The 22,753-nt window shown below is 40.8% G+C and overlaps 1 protein-coding gene and 1 long non-coding RNA gene across 10 annotated transcripts in view; one reads left to right on the top strand and one right to left on the bottom strand.

The window, feature by feature from the left end:
* Positions 1–2,844: 2,844 nt before the first annotated feature.
* Positions 2,845–22,753, top strand: part of ZNF177 (zinc finger protein 177) — a 33,772-nt gene continuing 13,863 nt past the window's right edge. For 3 of the 9 annotated variants that reach the window (XM_070274151.1, XM_070274149.1, XM_023645497.2), the window contains exons 1-6: positions 2,845–3,247; positions 13,558–13,778; positions 14,258–14,346; positions 15,997–16,118; positions 16,630–16,691; positions 17,238–17,319. In XM_070274151.1, the coding sequence (XP_070130252.1) occupies positions 16,085–16,118; positions 16,630–16,691; positions 17,238–17,319 (178 nt within the window). In that variant the 5' untranslated portion in view covers positions 2,845–3,247; positions 13,558–13,778; positions 14,258–14,346; positions 15,997–16,084. Of the gene's footprint in view, positions 3,248–13,557; positions 13,779–14,257; positions 14,347–15,943; positions 16,119–16,629; positions 16,692–17,237; positions 17,320–22,753 lie in introns of those variants that run through there. The other 6 variants (XM_070274152.1, XM_070274150.1, XM_070274153.1 and 3 more) reach the window with 4 other exon arrangements.
* On the bottom strand, positions 16,421–17,693 carry LOC138925169 (uncharacterized). Its single transcript, XR_011441008.1, has 2 exons — positions 17,596–17,693; positions 16,421–16,668 (listed from the first exon to the last, which is right to left on the bottom strand). It is a non-coding gene; the product is annotated as an uncharacterized lncRNA (long non-coding RNA).

The following is a 22,753-nucleotide window of genomic DNA, read 5'->3' as shown; positions in this document are numbered from 1 at the left end:
TGACTTTACTTCCTTTGTGTGGGTGGGTTGAAACTGTGCCTTCAATCAAAATGACCCCAGGGTTTTCACTTCCCCAAAGGAGGAGCTTGGATGCTGAAAGAGCTACCTGCCAACCCCACGTGGGTGGCTTGTACCTCTCCATTCACCAGGTCATAATCTTCACATTCTTAATTTAACACTCCAGCTACATGGCGGGGGGTGGGGGGGAAGAACATACTCTCTCGGTCCCTTTTCTTTCCCCACCTTGCCTGTCTCTTTGGGAACCCTTAACTTCTCAACATGTCTTTCTCGTCAGTCCTTCCACTCCCACTAAACTATTTGGATAGGACTTTGGACTCAATGGGGAGCCACTATTAGGTGCACACCTGAAGAATTTTTATTATCTCCCAGACTCTGATGTCCTAATATACTAATTTATGGTGGCTTCCCTTGAGGATCCTCCACTCTTGTGTCCCCAACTCAATTCCTCCTTATAATCACTTCAGTTTTCTGATTTACTTTCCTTGGTACCTGATGTCTCATCTATAGAGGCAACCTCATCTACAGATATGGGAAAAAGAAAGATTATAGAACCCATATGAATCAATATAAAGCCCACAACGCCTCTGCAAATTGTGCCAGTATCAAAATTCAAAGCTCTAGCAGCACTATAACCTATTGTTGCAAATTTCATAGCCAAGAGCTTCCTCATTCCTTGCACCAGGTTCTGTAACACTCCCACCTCCTTAAAAATGTAATGGGAGTGGGTATTGTTTTGTAAAAACATAAGGGCTATAAATTATATTGTGTGTCCATGCCTGCTGTGGTCCCCAACCCAAATACTATTCTGGCTTCTTTCCATCTAAAATCAACATCCTTCACAGTACTATGTCTCTGTTAAGCCTTCTGTAGTATTCCTTTACATCCTGACTCCCAGTATCTTTTCACTTTGACGTGGCAAAACAATACACCGGGACGATGATGACACAAGGCTTCATTAAAGGTCCCTCATACTTCTTTCAGGTTCTCAGCCATAATCTCCAAGACTTACACCCTCCCTATTCTTCTACCTTGATTGGAGATGTAGATGACTTGTTTTTATGTTCACCTGATCTAAGCTCTTCCCAAGAGGACTCTCTTTATCTCTGGAAAACTTTGGCTATGTAAACACATAAAGTTTCTGAGGATAAATTACAATTCGATCAGACCCAGCAGGTTCTGTTACCAAACCAGGGTCGTTTTGCCTGTCGCATGATAAAGCCAATCACTGAGACAATGAGTTTATAGCATAGAAAGGGTTTATTCATAAGGCAGCCAAGTGAGGAGACAGGAGAGCAAATCCCAAATCCACCTCCCCAAAACTGGGGACTAGCAATATTTATGGGGGAGAAGGGCAAGGTGGTCTAAAGTGTGGGAACAGATGACTGGAGGCAAGGAGGAGTGAAGTAATTAATGATCTGTGCAAGCATAGTCAAACTTCATGTCTCTTCATAGGACACATCTTCAAAAAACAGCAGTGTTGGCATGATCTGAGGGTGGAGTTTTTGGCTCCTGGACAGGAGGTTACCTATCAGTCATCTGTACAGGCCAAGTTGATGAGTTGGGGGGTCTCAACCAGAGTGAACCAGACAGGGGTCCACTCTTATTTCCTGAAAAACAACTGAAGCATACATTACCATGGTGACCCAGGCACCAGGGAAGTGTTATCTATAGGAACCTATTGGGAATCGGATAATATGTTGCCTAAGCAGCACAGCTAACAATGGGTGGGTGAATAACTAAAAGCTACCGTTAGTAATTGCCAAAAAATACTTTAGTTACTAGTTACCTAATCATTAATGGCTAACTGTCTCTATCTAGTCCATGGCATATCCCTGGGAAGCAAGTCCCTCACACCAGAGAGAATTACAGCCATTCAGAATTCCCTCCCCTTTTACAAAAAGACAACTTAGAGGAGTCCTAAGACTTACTGTATATAGTCTGTGCATTGCCAACTTAATTATCTGCCTCCTTGCATGATATGACTAATGACACTCCTGAGTCTCTGCCTTAAGAGGTCACTGCAGAGTTAGCCTTTGACCAACTCAAGGCTAATATGGAGAACTCTCCAACTCTAAGTTTCCCAAATTATGATAAATTGTTAAGCTGTTTTCTTTTTCTGTTTGTACATGAAAGGGATGGTCAAGTTCTTGGACTTTTAACTCTGAAACATAACGGAAATCAGAGACCCACTGGGCATTACAGTCACTCTGAAACCCAGCAGCTAAAGAATCTCCCCCTTGCTCCAGGACAGCAGCCTCAGCCACATAGTTAGCAGAAGCCATCTCAGATTTAAACTTAGGGTCACCTCTTCACTTCCAGTGTAGTGTCAGAGGCCCCAGACTGAGATGCTGTAGCCTTTGATCCCCGCCATCTTAACTGCAATTTGCAGCTCCCTTCCCAGGCAAGGGGAATCACAGAGAGGAGGCTGAACTACATTGAAAAACTGAATCACGTACAGTGAATTTATGTTTCCATATGAAAAGGTCAAGTGCAACTATGCAGTAAGTGTATTCACTATCTCGGGGGCGGGGGGGGGAGCGCAGCAACCGTTGTGCAATGAAGAGTTGAATGCATTTGTGCATTCAAATATGCACAAAATTTGAAAGCAATTGCTATTCGTGCAAGACGTGTAAGAGGCACAGGCTAGGGAGGAAAATAAACCACCGCGCCGGCCCTCGGCCACAGCCCGGCCTCCGGGTCTGGACCCAGCACCCCACTACGTTTCTCCCCTGCTCTAGGATGCAAGAAGCGTCTGCAGGATTTCTGAGGTCCCGCCCTTTAGGCTGTTTCTGGAGGCCGACGGTGCGCGTGCGCGAGGCGGCGGCCATCTTAGCTGCGCGCTCCCGCCCGCGAAGGGGGTGAAATTGTCGCATCTGGGAGCGTGGAGCCAGACAGACCCAAAGGGGAGGCGCGGGGTCAAAGTGCGCCGGCCTGGGCGCGGACGCGGCAGCCACCCTTCCTCCGAAAGCACCAGCTCGCTCAGCCCGGTGGAGCCGAGGCAGCAGCCCCGGGAGGAGGAGGCCTGTAACCCCGCCGGCCTCCCCTTTTCGGAGGCCTCCAGAGCAACCTGCGGGTCCTTTCTCGCGAAAGACAAGCATCTCCGTCGTTCGCGTCACAGTGACCCGGGCCCAGCGCCCCCTTGTCCCCGCCAGCCCGCAGTTCTCTCGGGTCCCGGGGAGCACTAGGCGGAGTTGCTCCGGCTGTGGGTGTCGGTTATGGGAGTCTGGTAAGTTTATATTCCAGTGGAAAGAGAAAGCTTTGCAGGTACTAGGGAGCGCTCTGTATTTAAGTGCACCAGTGAATGAATTCATATAAATATAAAATTTACCCCGTCAGAGCCCTGTAAATCCCCAAAGCTTCAAGATACAGGCGTCTCTAGGAAGAAAGACGATGCAGGCTCATGTCTGTTAGCCACAGACGTGGGTAATTGAATTTACCGTGAGTAAGATGAGTTTTGACGCATGGATTTTTCTCCCAGGTATTCGTTTTGAAATTCTTATCTAAAGAAAATCTGTAGCGGCAATCAAACGAACATCCATGACCCCTTCATCTAGATTCACTAATTGTTAAGATTTTGTCTCTTTTGTCTCTTGTTGTAAGGATGTTGTTATGATGAATTACTTAATGGTAAATTGCAGACATTCACTTCACCCATTCATCTTAAACATGCACCTCCTAAGGATGAGGACAGTCTCCCACTAAAACAAAACAGAATTCCATTGTCCCACCCAAGAAAATCTAACTTCTCCAGTTTTCCAGTAATGTCTATTATAGTTGTCTTTATAGTTGGTTTTTTGGGGACTAGAATCTAAAGATTTGCATGCAATACATTTCGTCTTTAATTTCTTTAGTCTGATTCGCCTAAAACATTCGCCTGCAGTTTTGAAATTTAATTTTGGTTCCTGAAGATTCCAGGAGAGTTATATTGTAAAATATTGGCGTTCTGATATGATGTTGTTTTCCCAGGATTTTGTTGACTTAATTTGTCTGTCTCTTGTATTTCTTGTAAAATGGACATTGAGTCTAGAGCAGTACTGTCTAAATGCAAATATAATGCAAGGTACAGATGTAACAAAAGTTTTTTAGCACCCAATTTAGAAAAATTACAAATGTACACGTGAAATTATTTTGAATAATATATCTTATTTAACCCAACATATCCAGTTATCTATAGAACATTATTAGTGAAATTAATGACTAATGTGGTCAATATAAAAATTACTAATGGGAAATTTTGCATTTCTTTTGTACGAATTCATTGGGATTGAGTGTGTATTTTACAGTTACGACACATCTCAGTGAGGGTGCTAAATTTTCATTGGAAATGCTTGATCTGTATTTAGATTTCATAAAATTTACTGTTGACAAGGTAGGTTTACAAACCCAGATTGTTCCAAACATACTCAAAAGGATTTTAGAAACTGAATCAATTTTATTTCTAAACTTAAGTTAATTAAAAGTGTCAACGAAAATAATCCATAACCAATCTATAAATGAAAATTTGGGAGAGTTTATTCTGAGCTAAAATCTGAGGACCATGGCCCAAGGCCTTTCTTCCCGAAGGAAGAAAGGGCACCAAAGAAGTGAGGTGTACAGAGTGGTTATATACCCCCAAACAGGATGTTTCACATATGATTGAAAGGTCCCTCCCACAATAGTCACAAGATTGCCCTGTTGGCACAGCGCTTGATGGACTCAGCAGGTAGTGAGTCTGCTATCTCAGAGGGCATAGCAGGAGGCAAGCCTATTGTCTTGGGCTGGGTGGTCACAGGTGAGCGCAGCAATCAGTTCCTAGCCTAAGGAAAGATGCTTAATCCTTAAGGAAATGCCAATGTTGGGAGGGGGAGGGAAGTTGCACCTTTATCTCAAGGGCCTTTGTTCTTGCCAGAGGGAATCTCTAAAGCAGATATACAATGCGTGCTCCATGGCCTCGGTCAGGCCCTTTTGGAAAGATAAGGTCAGGCCGAATTAGGTTTACACCAAATGGCTTCCTCATATACTCCAATATATCCTATTACTTGCCATTTTTATTTGTCAAAAGTAAGTAAAATTAGGAATTCAGTTTCTCAGTTGCACTGGCCACATTTCCTGTTCACAGTAGCAACATAGAGCTTGTCCAGATTTAGACTTCAAAATTTCCTAGGTGATGTGTACTTCATATTGTATGCCATCATTATGTGTCAGGAGGCAGATAAATGAAAGTTGTCCCATATTTATTAGTGATGCTAAGCATTTGGTCAAGGTGCCTTTTCTTTCATAGTCACGTTTTTCTTTTCGATGATCTGTGAGTGATACTTTAACAACAATAATCTGTTCTGCAACAGCCTTTCAACAGTGGTTTTAGCATCACTTGTTGATCTTCACCTTAACCTATTTTTACATTGGGGGGTTACAAAATGGTAGTTTTTCTAATTCTAATGTTTTTTTCCTGAGGAAGATTTGCCCTGAACTAACATCCACTGCCAGTCTTCCTCTTTTTTTTGGTATGTGAGCCACTGCCACAGCATGGCCACTGACAGATGAGTCGTGTAGGTCCGTACCAAGGAACCAAACCTGGGTCACCAAAGCAGAGTGTGCCTAACTTAACCAGTAGTCCACTGGGGTTGGCCCCTATTCTGTGTAAGTTTTCTAATTCCTTCTCCATTATTGAGCTAGCAGTCTTCTGTGAGGAGGAGCTTTCCTTCCCCACCTCCCCTGGCCTTTATACGTTTTTCTTTTTGGAGTATCACAACTTATACTTTCCTGTTACAGACCTGGAATCAATGATTTCTCCAAAAAGCCTATTTCCTTTTAGACACCAAGGTCTATGTGATACATGGGCTCAGTGCTACTGTACTAGGGTATAATTGTCTAAGCCTTTCGGTAGGTATCTAAAATATATATTTTCTTACATTATAAGTCCATATTCATATTCCCAGTACTAGTTTAATATTATATGCTTTTTTTCTTTCTCTTATTTTATAGTTGTATCTCTTTTCTCTTGTAATAAAAACTTGGTTCCTAATAGCATTAATATATTTTTTTATTCTACAGTCTGTGTACAGTAGTTTAAAAAATTATAAAATCAATATTACTACCAACTGTAGACTTGTTCAGTAAAGTATTGAGTTTCTTTGCATTTCTTTTTGTCCTTACAGGTTTATATTAAGGATATAAAGTGCAGAATACTGTGCTCAAATATTTGTATGAACTCTTAAGTCTTTTCTCTGCAAAGTTATGGGTTATGCTATCAATTTGATACACTGTTACATTCATTTCTGTTTACATTTAACATTAAGGTTTGCTTCCTTTTTGAATAAACTTGTTATTTAAGTTTTTAAAACTTTTTCATGGTTCAAAGGCAAAACCATATAAAAAGGTAATTCAGAAGTCTCACATAACCACTAGTAGCTAGCCGTTTTCATCTATTAGTTTGTAGTGTAACCGTTCAGTGTTTCTCAGAAATAATTGTCACCAAGCCCTAAGGGACCAATGACCCGCAAGTGGGAGCCACTTGTGGCAACAGAATGGGACCAGGTTCAGAATAGCAGAGCAGAAACGTTATTCATTGATCAGTGAATGGAGGAGGCAAAGCCCGTGCTCTTAAGCACCTTCTGGAAGGGAAGGTGAGCAGGGTTCTTATGGCATGTGAAGGGGGAGGGGGTCTCTGCATCATCACTCTGGGTGGGGGCATGAGGCATCCTCAGATCGTCTCTTCTTGCACAGGGCAGCTTTTGCACACGGCACCCCATCACCATCTTGGACCTTTCTGGTTTGGACTGGTTCTGCTATCTGGCCTCCTGGCATTGTTCTACCTTGGTTCCCAAAGCTGTGCTTTGTTTTTGATATGGAAATGTTTTAGGGACTTCCCTGGGTGACATAACCACCGTGTGTGTGTGTGTGTGTGTGTGTGTGTGTGTGTGTATTCAGGTTATCTTCACATGAAGGTACTTTTTTTCCCCATTTAACACTATATACTGGAAATTAATCTATACCCGGTTGTAGTGATCTTCCTTACCCTTTTTTCTGGCTACAGAGCCCTTCATTAGTGCATATATGATAGTTTATTCACCCTGTCTCCTATGAATAGAATTTGTGTTGCTTCCAATTATCCTAGCCAAAGCAGCCTGACAAAACTAGGAACAAAACTGTAGTCCAAGAAAATCAGATTTTTTTACTCATTGCAATGAGGGAGACTGCACAGCAGAGGAACAGTGGGTGTCTCAGCTGAATAAAGCAAAGTGGATACTTAGTGGATTCTGAGGAAGGGTGGTGTTTAAATTGGAATGAAGCAATGTTTTGATAGTCTCAAAGCAAAGCAGGACTGTATAAAGGGATTGACATCAAGTCTGCACTCCAAACAACCCAGGATCCCATTTCTCTGGAAATGATAAAATTAAGATAGATGTGGAATGTTGTGTCCAGAAACCCTTTATTTGAAGCTCAGCACCTGGGTTTTAAATCTAGACTCCTCTTTCTCAGTGTCGAAATAATGACATAGATCCTCCAGGTGAAATTGGGATGTTTCAGTCTTTCTGATATAATTTCAAGCAGTGAATTTCTGATAGTCTCTGATTTTAGAGAACAAAGTTTCTTAGTGAATAAGAAAGCAGTAGTAACTCTGTCATGTATTCTTTTATGAGTTCGTCAGTCAGGTGCTGCCACAAGAGGAGACAGGAGAGGCTCAGGAAGAAACAAAGGTACTCACAGGTCCTAGAGACAAGAGGCAAGGCATACTATGCAGGTTCATATAGAAAAATACCAGGGTGGTCAGGATGCAGAAGAAGCAGCAGCTAGGAAAAGGTTTAGGCCACTGCCTTAATGGGAATTTCCACGGGAAAGGTAAGGCAGAGAAAACAGCCAGGATTGGCTAGTTTGAATAATTTTGGCAGGCTTTGGACTATAGGCGTGGTCTCTAGTTGCCTACTCTTTGGCCCTGGGATGATTAAGGCAGAGGAATATTGCCTCCTACGGTGTATGGCTCCTATGGTGTGTGGGTCAGATAGAGATAGTATGGCCCTGGAGTGATTGGTTTGCATATCAAAGTTGTGCTCCTGGGGCCAGCCTGGTGGCACAGTGGTTAAGTCGCACGTTCCGCTTTGGCAGCCCAGGGTTCGTCGGTTCAGATCCCGGGTGCAGACGTGGCACCACTCACCAGGCCATGCTGAGGAGGCGTCCCACGTATAAAATAGAGGAAGGTGGGCACGGATGTTAGCTCAAGGCCAGTCTTCCTCAGTAAAAAAAAAGGAGAATTGGCAGCAGACGTTAGCTCAGGGCTAATCTTCCTCAAAAAAAAACCAAAAAGGTTTCTTTTTCAGATGTCGAAAACTTGTACTCTATAGAAAAAAAGATGTGTACGTGTACAATACAATCAGTATGCTGATATTTTGATATGATAGTAACTTTGGGGTGATGATAGTGGAGACTCTTAGAGACTAGGGCCTAAGTTTTCCTAAACAACACAGAGAGCATTTTACCATGATAGTAGAAAGGAGGAACACAAGTAGAAGCACAAGGAGTCCTTGTAGGCCAGCCCCTAATTAAGTTTCCCATTTATATGGCATTAATCAAGAAAATAAATCTAAAATTTTTTGTGGTCCCTAACAATATCTTGGTGGAGTTGTAACATGTTTTAGAAATTTGCTCAGATCAGGGTGGCACGTCTGGCAGTTTTGTTGGAGGGTATGAACTGGTAAGTTTGTAAAGTATATGTGAAGATTAGTGGTATTGTGTGTAACCAAGAGGGAGGAGTGATTATCGTCTCAAGGCAGGAGGTCATGATGAAAAGTTGGAGGGGTCAGTAGGAGAAGGCATCAGGGAATGGGTGGTCCTCTCCCCAGGACGTCGAGGGGTTGACTAATATCAGGCAAGTGCTTCCTGGGGAAAGTAATAATCTCCACTAATTTTTTCTTCTTTTTTTAAATTAAAACTTTGTTTTTAAAGCAGTTTTAGGTTCACAGCAAAATTCGGGGGAAAGTACAAAAAGTTCCCATATAATACCTGCTCTCCTCACCTCCCCCATCCTCTCCCATTATCAACATCCCCCACCGGAGTGGTATGCTTGTTACAACTAATAAACCAACATTGACATATCATAAACACCTAAAGTCTACAGATGACATTATGGTTCACTCTTTGGTGTACATTCTATAGATTTGGACAAATGTATAATGACATGTATCCAGTCCATCATTATGGCATCATACAGAGTATCTTCACTGTGCTAAAAATCCTCTGTGCTCTGCCTATTCTCCCGCCAACCCCCCAACTCTTGACAACCACTGATATTTTTACTGTTTCCATACTTTTGCCTTTTCCAGAATGTCATATACTTGAAATCATACAGTCTATTAATTTTTGGAATGATATAGATACTAGTAACCTCTACTAGATTGCCCTGTAGGCATGGGAGTGTAGGTGCGTATGTTTTGGCAGAGAGCAAGGAATATACCTTGATCATGGGCTAAGCAGACAGGGAATTTAGAATCATAATAGAATCCCCAATATCGAAGGAAGAAAATAAAAACTGTCCTACATTCAATTTGTGCTTTAGAAAAAGCACTCCATGGGGTTGCGAGGGCAGAAGTTTTAGTGTCAGGGTGAAGCCATCCCCAGTGGAGAGATCTTGGGCTAGAGTGATGTCATCTGAGGTGATGTCATCTCCAGCAATGAGCTCCTGGGCCAGGGTGATGTTGCTGAGGTGTGGAACTAGAATATCCTTTTCTAGTGGATACCCACTCCAGTTGATGTGGATCTCAGCGTTTGCCATGTTTACTTTTATTTACTTATGTATTTTTTAAAGATTTTACTTTTCCTTTTTCTCCCCAAGGCCAACCGGTACAGAGTTGTATATTTTTAGTTGTGGGTCCTTCTAGTTGTGGCATGTGGGATGCCACCTCAGCATGGCTTAGATGAGTGGTGCCGTGTCTGCACCCAGGATCCGAACCGACGAAACCCTGGGCTGCCCAAGCGGAACGTGCGAACTTAACCACTCTGCCACAGGCCCAGCCCCGCATTTGCCATGTTTAGTTGAAACAATGGCTTATTTGGAGAGTTTGAGCCTCTGGATTATAAACCAGTGAAAGCAACGAGACCAATAATAAGTCCACTGTTGCCAGAATAGTGTGCAGCTGTACTTGACAGGGTTTTTGTTTTTTGATGGAAGCTTATGTTCAAATGGGTCCCTTATAAGATAAACAGTTGCCTGGTCTTTGGGACAATCAATGGTTAGTAGGTCCCAGGAGAGTATGCCCCTTCGATCTGGCTTCCAGCCCTTATGGGATGGGGCAAGATTAAAAACTTATAGATAGAGTTTAAGGCCTGGGGCAAAATAGAGAACTTTAAGGGTTTATTTGTTGGACTGGAATCTGAACAGGATTTGTTCAGGAGACCATTATGTGTCTCAGTTAATCCGGTTATCTGTACCTATAGGGGATGTGAAAGTTATATTGAATGCCTTTTGCAAGAACCCAGCGTTGTATATTCTAAGCAGTGAAATGTGTCTTGGTTACTACCAGTAAATGTCTGTAACACCAAAGGGAATAAGGAATATCCAGGCAAATCCTTGTATTGTGGTTGTAGTTATATGTAGAGATGTGTGATTTTGATTTATATTTTTAGGTAATGGTCCAATAGTTTATGATAACTATTGTACTGCCTGAAGTTTGGCCAAGAGTGTTGTTTTTTGGGGTCCCATCCTTTATTAGAAACATCATGGCTAAAGGATGGAAAACAGCAACATTCTATGAGGCTCTATCACATATGATGGTTAGTAGTGCCATCAGCATAGAATGCCATGAATTCTCATTGCTTTTCACTCAGTTGGTCCCAAGTGGCTTCCTAGGTAGTCAAGGGTCTGCAGGAGGGGTGACATCCTCCAGCACCATGGCATCTGGCAAGAGACTGAGGACATGTGAGGCCACTCCTCCTCCTGCACGTGGGATATATCAGAGGGCCCAGGTTTGGTTCCATCCTGTGTTAAGGAACAAAAACAAGCCAAATTAATCTATAGTGTTAGAAGTCAGAATGGTGCTTCCATTTGAGAGAGGAGCGGAGTAATGACTTAGATGAGGCATAATGAGTGCTTCAGGGGTATAGAAATTCGTGATAATACACTATACATTTGTAATTCTATACTTGTTTGAATGTGTACTTCAATAAAATATTTAAAAAATGAACTCAGCTATAATTTCCAAATGTTTGAAAGAGATCAGGAAAATGAACATAAAGCATAAGTAAGGGAGGAATAAAAATAAAGGCAAAATTCAGTGGAAAAAAGTAGAACTGATGAATAGTACTAAGATGTGAATTTTTTAGAAAAATTATGAAATAGATAAACTTTGGCAAAGTCTGTTTGAGCACTCCACCCGCTCCATACATCTTATGCTCTCTGATAGGATCTACGGGAGAGTGTCAGATCTCTTATTTGAGTGTTTCTAAGCTGATCCCCTGCTGGAATAGACCAGCATTTGCAATGTATTCTGAGTTTGTTTTGTGAACCATGGTACTATTCTAGTGCTTTGAATCAAAAGTTGAGTATCACTTTTTAGACAAGGCAGATGTCAGTTTTCAAGAGTTTTCTGAAATGGCAATTTTCCTAGCCTGTCATTGTCTTGCCCGGAACTAGTCTTGAGTTTGTAAAGAAACATGTTTGGGTATATGTGTGTGTGGTGGGGGAGGTAGGGGATAATATTCCTTATCCATTCATCTACTTTTTTCCATAGCACTTACCACCAACTAATATAATACAAATTTATGTGTTTATCATCTGCTTAGCCCTTTGGCATGTGAGACACCTAAGGCATGGGGCATTTTCTGTATAGTTCACTGCTCTCTGCTCAGTGCCTAGTGTATTATGTAGCAAAGAGAAGGCCCTTCATAAATATATGCATAATGAATGAAGGCATAAGCCTGTGAAAGGACTTGAAGAAAGGCAACTTGGGCTATGTGGCTTTACATTGATGATCTCCTCCTGCACGGAGATTCATTTGACACACTTATTAAGGACACTTAAGTCTGACATCTTGTAGTCCTTTTTGGGTTGTGCTGTCACCATATGCCTCATTTACAAGTTTTACTTTCAAATTAAAATCAATAGGCACTCCCATTAGTGTCCTCAGAGACTCCTTCACTGTAAAGACTTTGGAAACCTCTTCTAAAGCCGCCTGGACTCTCTGGACCACCTTTGATGGCCATTAGTTACTAGGGCTTCTGATGCTGGCATCTGTCAGAGATACCTGAATTTGATAAACCGTTTGTGTTGGGGGTCCTCAAGACCACCCTCATACTCAGCAATTCACTAGAGGGACTCACAGGATTCGTTGCTGTTAAACCCATGGTTATGGTTTATTACCACAAAAGGCTGCAGGTTAGAATCAGCAAAGGGAAAAGACACAGGAGACTAATTCCAGAACAAACCAGGCACAAGCTTCCAGGTGTCCTCTCCTAGTGCAGTCACAGGGCATTGCTTAATCCTCCTAGTAACAATGTGTAACATCACATGTAAAATGTTGCCAACCAAGGAAGCCCATCATGCATTAGTCTGGTCGGTGGGCTGCTGTAACAAAAATATCACGGATTGGGTGGCTTACAAACGACGGAAATTTCTCACAGTTCTGGAGGCTGTGAACACCAAGATCAAGGCATCAGCAGATTTGGTGTCTGGTGAGGACTCACGTTCTGATTAGTAGATGATGGTCTTCTTTCTGCATCCTCACATGGCAGAAGGGACAAGGGAGCTATCTGGGGTCTCTTTTATAAGGGTACTAATCCCTTTTGCATAAGGGACCTAATCGACTCTCAAAGGCTTCACCTCCAAATACCATCACTTTGGGGATTAGGTTTCAGTATATGAATGGGGTAGGGGCACAAACATTCAGTCTGTAGCACCTGAGCTTTGGCATCCAGGTTTTTTATTGGAGGTCAGTTACGTGGCCGTGTAGCACCTGCATGACTGACTTCAGCCCCCCAGGGTTTGAACTTACGTTGCCCAAAGTCTGAGGCATATAAAAACAGGTGGTCACTATCAATCACCTTGTTAGCTTAAACTGTGCAAACTAGTATAGTATGGTCCAGGTCCTGGGGCATACAAAAACTCTTATCCGGCAGGATATTCCATGGGCTCGGAGGTCATTTTCCACAAGACAAGCCAAAGGTGCGTCCTGAAGACAGGACTTTCTCAGGAAAGTGCCGAGTTTGAGCAACCCAGATATGCTGTGTTAATCATTTCCTGCACACCATTTCGAGATCATCTTCCAGTCATGTTGGAGAATAATAGTAACCTCAGAAGTTCAGGCTTTTGAGACAGAGTAACCCGCATTCAAACCCAGACTCACTCCTGCTTAATTGGTCATCTTGGGCCAGTTACTACTCCTGTCTGAACATAGATTGCCTCAACTGTTGAATGACATTAATAATAACTATTTTGATAATGAGCTACTACTGTTTCTGACATATAATGAGTACTCAGTAAATGACAGTTGTTATTGTTTATATTCATGTGGTTTAGCACTCTACAGTTTCTGTTGGCTTTCACATATATAACCTCATCTTCCACAGAGGCTGATAAATGATGCTTGATGGCAGATGAGTATTACCTGTTGCTTAAAGAGTGACGGTAGGAGGCAAGACTCCCAGTTACTACCTGATCAAGAGGAATTGAGATTGACCTATCCATTAAATTCAGACACTGTCTTGAAGAGACTTTGGGAACAAGAAATATTTGGGCAGATTTCACTCTCTGACTCAATGGATGCCAGACATTGATCTTTCCCCTTGTGGTAAGTCCTTGTTGATGCTCCTTTCAGAGACCCTGTGTTAACTAGCCCATGAACGGCCCGTCTTCTGATCAGGGCCTGAGCAGTCCTGCTTCTCAGCTGTCTAGGAGGGGCCTTAAGCAGATAGACTATCCTGTTGTCCAAGTCCTGGTATTTGGAAAGGAGGAGTAAGTATGTATATTTTTTTGGGAGAAGTTTTGCTTAATCATATGATGAGTTTTATCATTGTTGGCAAACAACAACTCTATCTTTCTGGACTTTGAATTTTTTTATCTGTAAAATGGGATTATTAAACTCCTCCTCCTGTTTATCAAAGTCCAGAACCCCTTTTCTTTCGTAACTTCAGATGAGAGAGGCTGCTCGGGCGTTTTATGGCAGGTGTGTGTGTGTGTCCATTTAGTATTAGTGTGGAATGGCTTTCAGGCTTGTGAGTGTGGAAACTGGGCAGCCTGGGTTCTCAGGTTTTATTTCTTCTCCACAAGGTCGTCTTTCCCAAGACTTTTTCTGTCTTCATAAGGAGAAGTCAGAAGGGGAAAAGACTGTGGCTGGATCTCTGACAAATTAGTCTCAGGTAAGTAGAAAATATATTCTTTTATTAAAGTGCATGCTTCTTCCTACCAGGTAGACAGGGTTCCTTCTAGTGGAACGGAGCTTCTTAATGTAAATAGGGCCTGCTTAGGGCCTGAGTCTCCAGTTAAATTTCCTCAGGACCTCTCACGTGGTTGACAGGTTACATAGGGAAATGGTACTGTTGTCCCAGTACAGTTGGCCCTTTGTATCTGCAGGTTCCACATCCGCAGATTCAACCAACCATGGATCAAAAATATTAAAAAAAAAAAAAGGAAACCTCCAAAAGGTTCCAAAAAGCAAAACTTGAATTTGCTGCATGCTGAGTACTATGCAGAAGCCATGCAAATGAAGTGATGTGAAGGCATACCCTGCTGTAGCCTGCTGGCATTTCACAGATCCTCAGTCTCTTCAGCACTCCTTGTTTGAGCATGCTTCACCTTGAGTCTGGCTCATTTGCTACTTGTGTTGTATGCACCCTTTGTTTCTGTGAAAAAAATGGCTCCTAAAAAGCAATTAAGTGGTAAAAGCAATCCCTCGAAGGCTAAGAGGGAGTGTTAAGTGCTCTCTCTCTATGAGAAAATAAAAATCTTAGATCTTTTGAAAAGTGTCATGGCGCTTGTTGAAGGGCTGTGAGGTCAGGAAGAAGAAACTGAGCATTTGCACAATCAAGCAGAAGGAGCTTGAATTCATGGAAGTGCTAGTGCTGCCCCTACAGTGGCAAAAATGGTCTCTCTGGTTCACGGTAAAGCACTTGCAAACACTGAGAAAGCATCGTGTGTGGCTAGAGGACATGTCACAGAAGCATATCCCTGTTGATGGCAAAACTATGAGTGGAAAAGCACTTACCCTCTATGAGCACTACTGTGAGGGGGTTGAGGAGAGCCAGAGCAAGGAGTTTAAGGCTAGCTAAGTAACGTGCTACAGCCTCAGGAATACTTTTTTCTCATCATTATTACCTAAAAACATGGTATAACGACTATTTACATATTGTATACATTGTGCTGGGTATTATAAGTAATCTAGAGATGATTTAAAGTATACAGGAGGATGTGTGTAGGTTATATGCAAATACCACGCCATTTTATGCCATTTTATATAAGGAGCTTGAGCATCTGTGGATTTTGATATCCTCGGGGAGGGAAGTGGGGGGGGGGGGGGTCCTGGCACCAGTCTCCCTCGGATTCCGAGGGAGGACACTATTTATTAACTCAATCCGATTCTCATCCATGTTGATCGTGTGTTGTCATTTTGCTATGATAGACAGTGAGAGAGTAGACATGCAATTCTCAGAATTTGTGCTGTCACTGGAGGAATGATTCATTCATTTACCAGCATTTATTATATCTGTAATCTGCTCAGCACTGTGTTAAATCCTATCAGTAGAGAAAAGTCAGACTAGAAGAGGTCACAGTCTGGTTGTGAGGAGGTAGATACATTCATTCAGTCGGGTGAAAGAGGTGCTCTTAAAGCTATGTAACTGGATGAAATCACCAGTGAGTATGTCCAGGTAGAGAGGAGAAGGTCAAGCCCTCGGGGAGGTGGTGGGAGAACGTGGAACCCTGTCTAGGCATTGGATCTCCCTTCTTCTTTCTCCAGTGAATATTGGTGGAGATGGCAATTTCCTGATGCCAAGATGTCTGTGATGGTTTAGGACCCAGTGAGAGAACGTGTCTGTGGAAGTCAGCCAGGAGGAGTGGACTTTGCCGGAACAAACTCAGAGAAACCTGTACAGAGATGTGATGCTGGAGAACTACAAGAATCTGGTTGCAATACGTAAGGCTGATAGCATTTCTTCATTTAGTTTTTTCAGGAACAAATATTTTTAAAGTGAATGTATCTTAGGCTCTGTGCTTATTAATCGCAATGCAGTAGTAAACAGAGCAGACATTGTTTCTGCTCTCAGGGACCTTACCATCAAGTATTTTCCTCATGAAAATGAAGATCTGTTCATTGCACTGGCTTTACTTTCTCTATGGGTAAAAGGCTTAGGACTTCAAAAATGTTTATACAAGCTTGAGCCGGGATTTCAGGGGAAAGATCAGCAACCCTTTTGGTGCCCAATGAGAGACAGAATGTGTGTTTGCACTTTAGTTTATTTGAAAGTTTTCTGGTTTATTAGAGTTGGCATGAGCATTTTGTTGTTTCTCAAATTATACCAACACTATTTGATATCCCTGAAGAGCAGAATTTTGGCCCCTTGGTTTATGGAAGTATTTGCCATCCTTGCATTTTCTTCTTACATCAGTCGTCTTTCTCTGAGAGCAGACCTGGTCTGATCTTTCAGGTGGAACAAAGAGGAGAGCTGAGGACACTGGGAAGAGTTCTGCAAAGCGAGGGAGAAGGCAGGTGTGGTTCTTTATGTGAAACAACTCTAATCCATGAAAGGTGCAGACCATTTGGAAATGTTAAATAGGAAGCTTTGAAGATCTTTTTTTTTTTTTCTAAGAATACTGAGGCCACTTGGTTTCTAAGGTTCCTTTCGTACCTCAAACTTCCCTTTTTCTTTAACTTTTCATCCACCTTCTTAAACTTCCTTTTGGCCTGGGGACAGTAAGATCTGTCCCATTTCTTCTTCAAATTTATCATTTGCATTTAGCTCTTTATCCATTTCTTTCAACTTTGTTTTCCTGGTTATACTGCTTTCTGTTCACTGTTAGTCTCAATGTTTATAGAATCATTTCTTAGTAAATCACCTAACTGTGACCACAGTACCTTATCACTGCCAAACTCTTAATACAACCAAACTTCTCAATCTCTGTTTTCATTTATTTCTTTTTTTCAATATATTTTAAGTTAATGTTTGAAAGTAAATACACATTGGCCTTCATTTTTAAAACCTTCCTTCCATCATTTATTTCTCCAAGAACTTATTTTTTTTTAATCTTATTTCAGATTGGGACACATGTCTTAATACCAAATGGTCAGAACCTCAGCAGAATATTTTGCAGGGGAAACATCCAGTGTGGTGGAAATGGTAAGATTCACAAGGTGTAATTCCTTGCCTTCCACACTAGTAGAAGATTGGAAATTCCATAAATTAGAAAAGCAGCACAATAATCATGAAAGACGTTTGAGGCTAGTGTTATTCACCCAAAAAGAAGCTGTTTCTTATAGAGTCTTGGAGAGTGAACTTGGCAAATACTTTAAATACCCTTCACAATATATTTCATCAGTGTTCACTCAGCTAAATATTCCCATATATATAATTCAGATGAAGTTTTTGATAAATAATTCTGTCTCGATCACTTACCAGCTAAACTCTGTAAGAATCCTTGTGAAATAAAGAATACAACAGAACTTTCTACAGAATTGTCACTTCATACTGCTTGAAAGCACGCAGGTCTGGTACCGTGCATTGCAGTGAAAATGGAAGAAAAAACAAAAATACTTCAGTCATACTGATTTGTTTCCTGTATAGTCTAACACAATTCAAGGCAGAGGGGAGAATCTCTGAACATAGTAAACCTAGGAAACTTTTCTCAATAATCTCTTCAACAGGAGAGAAAACACAATGGAGAGGAATCGTTTAACTTTTCCCATTGTGAAGAAGCCTTGAGTGAACGCTCATACCATAAAACTCACAGGAGTACTTACATCAGAAAGAAAACTTGTGAGTGTAATAGTGTGGCAAAGCCTTCACAAAGAACTCTGCCCTTAAACTACTTAAGAAAACCCATAGTGGAGAGGAACCTCCTAAGTGTAATCAATGTGAAACAGCCTGCAGCCAAAATCTACATCTTCTGGTTCACAAGAAAACTTATACTCAAGAGAAATCCTGTAAATGCGCTGACTGTGGAAAAGGCTTACCTTCTTCCTCACATCTTAGAGAATGTATGAGAATTCATGATGGAGATAAAACATATGCTCTTAAGAAATATGGGAAAGTTTATTCTCCTTCTATAAGCCTTTTTGTGCACATGCGAACTCACAATGTAGAAAAACCCTTTGAATGTAAGAATTTAAGAAAACCTTCACTGGGTCTTCACATCTTACTCAACATTTAAGAACTCACAGTGGACTGGTGCCTGTGGAATGTAAGAAATTTAAGAAAGCCTTCTTTATTCCCCAGATCTTGCTAAACATATAAAATTTCATACTGGAGAGAAACACTATGTTTGTAAGAAGTGTGACAAAGAGTTTACTTGTGTCTCAAAACTTAATATTCACATGCAAGTTCACACTGGAGAAAAATCATATGAGCGTAATAAATGTGAGAAAGCATTCATTGATTCTTCAGGTCTTATAAAACACAGAAGAACTCACACTGGAAAAAAGCCTTATAAATGTAAGGAATGTGGAAAAGCCTTTGCTAGTTTCTCACACCTTACTGTATATATGAGAATGCACAATGGTGAGAAGCCTTATCAATGTAAGGAATGTGAGAAAGCCTTTAGTAATTCATCTTGCTTTAATATCACCTGCAAACTCACCCTGAGTAAAACCCTGTAATTGTAAGAAGTGTGGGAAAGCCTTTATTAGATCCTCATTTCTTATTCAACATTTAAGAATTCACAGTGTAGAAAGTCCGTTTGAATGTAAGGAATGTGGGAAAGCATTTAGATATCCTTTCCGCCTTAGTCAACGTAAAACAACACATACTGGAAAGAAGCCATATAAATGTAAAACATGTGGGAAAGTCTTTACCATTTCCTCACACCTTACAGTACACATAAGAACTCACACTGATGAACCACCTTTTGAATTTAAGGAATGTGGGAAAGCCTTTACTTGATCCACATATCTTATTTGACATTTAAGAACTCACAGTGGGGATAAGCCATATATATGAGGAATGTGGGACAACCTTTAGTAATTCCTCATGCATTACCAAATGTATAAGAATTCACACTTGAGAGAAGCTTATGCTTGTAAAGAATGTGGGAAAGCCTTCAACACTTTCTCACACTTATTGAACATGTACTAATTTATACTGGAGGTAACCTTACTCTAAGGAGGTTGGAAGCCTTTAGCTCTGCCTTATACCTTAATATTCAGCTGTGATTTCACAAGTGTGAAAAATCTTACGAATGTAAAAAGTGTAGGAATTTTTATCCTCCTCTATGGGAAGATCCCATGAGTGAAATGGATAAAGGAAAGCCTTTGATTGTTCTTTGTCATTAGGAAACATGATTCACACTGGAGAGAAACTGTAAATTAGAAATATACGGAATGTGGGGGCCAGCCCTGTGGCTGAGTGGTTAAGCTCGCGGACTCCACTTTAGTGGTGCAGGGTTTCGCTGGTTCAGATCCTGGGAGTGGACCTCACACTGATCATCAAGCCATGTTGAGGTGGTGTCCCACATAGCAGGACTAGAAGGACCTACAACTAGAATATACAACTATGTACTGGGGGCCTCTGGAGAGAAGAAGAAGGGAAAAGCAGAAGATTGGCAACAGATGTTAGCTCAGGTGCCAATCTTTAAAAAAAAAACAAAGAAAGAAATACAGGGAATGTGGAAAAGGCTATCTTAATTTACTGTACATGTAAAAAGTCACACGGGAGAAATTTTGTTTGAATAAAAAAATCAGAATGCTTTTAGTAAATATGTTTTTATAAAAATAAAAATCCTAAAAGGGTTTTTTTCCTTAATGAAAAAATTTGGTTATCAAAAGGGTTTTAAGGTGCCAGCCCCATGGCCTAGTGGTTAAGTTCGGCACACTCTGCTTCAGTGGCCTGGGTTCGGTTCCTGGGCACGGACCTACACCACTTGTTGATGGCCATGCTGTGTCAGCAACCCGTATACAAAACAGAGGAAGATTGGCACAGATGTTAGCTCAGGGCGAATCTTCCTCAGCAAAAAAAAAAAAGGTTTTTAAATAAAACCTAAGTGTAAGAAATTTGGGAAACTTTTGGAGTACAAATTTTCCCTTACTGCCTACAAGAAAATTGATACTGGATAAGAAAACAAAGTAAATTTTTATTTAAATATTTGCCTTTGTGTGTGTGTGTTTTTTAAGGTAGACCCATAGTTTTAAAGATTAACGATGTTGAGCATCTTTACGTGTGCTTCTCATTCATGTATTTTCAGTGAACTGTCTGTTCAAATAGCTTTTTTCTTGTTGTTAGAGTCTTTGGTTTGAGTTATTATTGAGGTTGGTTTTCTTAATGAACAGGTTTATTGAAATATAATTGCCATACAATAAACTGCACATACTTTAAGTGTACGATTTAAGTTTTGGTGCACACACATATATCCTTGAAACCATCACCAATCATTTCCCCATATACTAGCAAGGAAAAAATGGAATTTGAAATTAAAAACACAATACCATTTACATTAGCACACCAAAATATATGCAAGATCTATATGAGGAAAACTACAGAACTCTGATGAACAAAATCAAGCACTAAATAAATGGAGAGATATTCCATGTTTATGGATAGAAAGACTCAATATTGTCAAGATGTCACTTCTTCCCAACTTCATCCATAAATTCAATCAAAATCCAAGCAACTTGTTTTATGGATATTGACAAACTAACTCTTAACATTTATATGGAAAAGCAAAAGATCCAGAATAGCCAACACAGTATTGAAGGAAAAGAACAAAGTTGGAAGACTGACACTGCCTGACTTCAAGGCTTACTGTAAAGCTACATCAATCAAGACAGTGTGATATTGGTAAAAGAGTAGACAAATTGATCAGTGGAACAGAATAGAGAGCTCAGAAATAGACCCGTGTAAATATAGTCAACTGATCTTTGACAAAGGAGCAAAGGCAATGGAATGGAGTAAAGAATTCTTTTCAGCAGAGGTGCTGGAACAACTGGACATCCACATGCGAAAGAATGAATCTAGACACAGACCTTACACTCTTCACAAAAATTAACTCAAAATGCATTGTCAACCTAAGTGTAAAACACACAACTATGAAACTCCTAGAAGATAACATAGGAGAAAATCTAGATGACCTTGGGTGTGGTAATACCTTTTTAAATATAACACTGAAGGCATGATACTAAAATAAACTGGACTTTATTAAAATTAACTTCTGCTCTGCAAAAGACGTTGTCAAGAGAGTGAGAAGACAAACTACAGAAGATACTTGCAAAAAACACATCTGGTTAAAAGGCTGTTATCCAAAATAGACAAAGAACTCTTAAAACTCAATAAGATGATAAACAGCCTGAATAAGAAATGTGCCAAAGACTTTAACAGACACTTCACCAAAGAAGATATACAGATGGCAAATGAGCATATGAAAAGATGTTCCACATCATATGTCATCAAGGAAATGCAAGTGAAAACAACAATAAAGAGCTGGCCTGGTGGCATAGTGGTTAAGTTCCAGCGCTTTCTTTCGGTGCCCCAGGGTTTGCCAGTTCAGATCCTGGGCATGGACCTACACCGTGCTCATCAAACCATGCTGTCGTGGCATCCCACATAGAACTAAAAGGACTTACAACTGGGATATACAACTATGTACTGGGGTTTTGAGGAGAAAAAAAAAAGGAAGATTGGCAGCAGATGTTAGCTCAGGGCCAATCTTCCTCACACACACAAAAAAAGTGAATAGTTAAGACAGGTAGGTAGTCCTAGGCTGGGCCCTTACGGGTGAACACTCATCCATGGTTCTGTGGCTGTGATCCTGGAATGGATAATTTTTATCTCCTTCCATTTCTTTCCCCTCTCTTGGAAGTTACACAGCAAATTGTATCCATCTGATTGAATGTGCATATCATATACACTCTTGTTAGACCTCAGATAGCTCAGCATGACGCTAGTTAAGCACATGATTTTATTATTAAGCCACTTACTCTGCAGATCCCAAGATGAACCTGAAAACTCACCCATCAGCGGCCCCAGAGACCTATTACATCAGGGTGAAATCATATCAGAATAAGACTGACCTTTTTTCCTCAATCATTTTGCCTCTTAGTAATCATTATTTTTCAAATTAAGAGCCATCACAACTCAGGGAAAAGTAGAGAGAAGGACTGTTTATTTTTCCCCACTGTTTTGGCACCTGTAACAGTACAGTTGGTTTAATTTCAGGTTATCACAGTTATATATGTTGGTTTTCATGAATCTCAAGAAAATGAAAGATTTATTGCTCTCATCAGAAATAAGAGGAACAAAACTTTCACTCATGTGTCAATTGCAAAAAAAATCTTAATATTTGATAAGGAAAGATACATATTTTTTTGAAAATATACATGAGTGTGTAATGAAGCTGGAGGTTTTGATTTTAAATCCCCAGATATCCCAGATTTAGTCTGGGAATTTGTATTCAAATATGTCTCTGCTCTTAACCCATATGTGGTGCAATTTTGCCAGTTTTTGATCCAGATATAAGTGGTGAGAGGGACCTTTGTTTTTTAAAAGAAAATTCCAAAGTAGTTATTTGTAAAAACCTGAAAATGTGGCCCATATCCTAACTTGGTTAGAAGGAGCCACGTTTGTCTTT

This window comes from Equus caballus, chromosome 7, assembly GCF_041296265.1.
Source record: "Equus caballus isolate H_3958 breed thoroughbred chromosome 7, TB-T2T, whole genome shotgun sequence".
NCBI classification, from domain to species: domain Eukaryota; kingdom Metazoa; phylum Chordata; class Mammalia; order Perissodactyla; family Equidae; genus Equus; species Equus caballus.
Note: the sequence above shows the minus strand (reverse complement) of the source record. Positions and strands in the feature narration are given on the sequence as shown.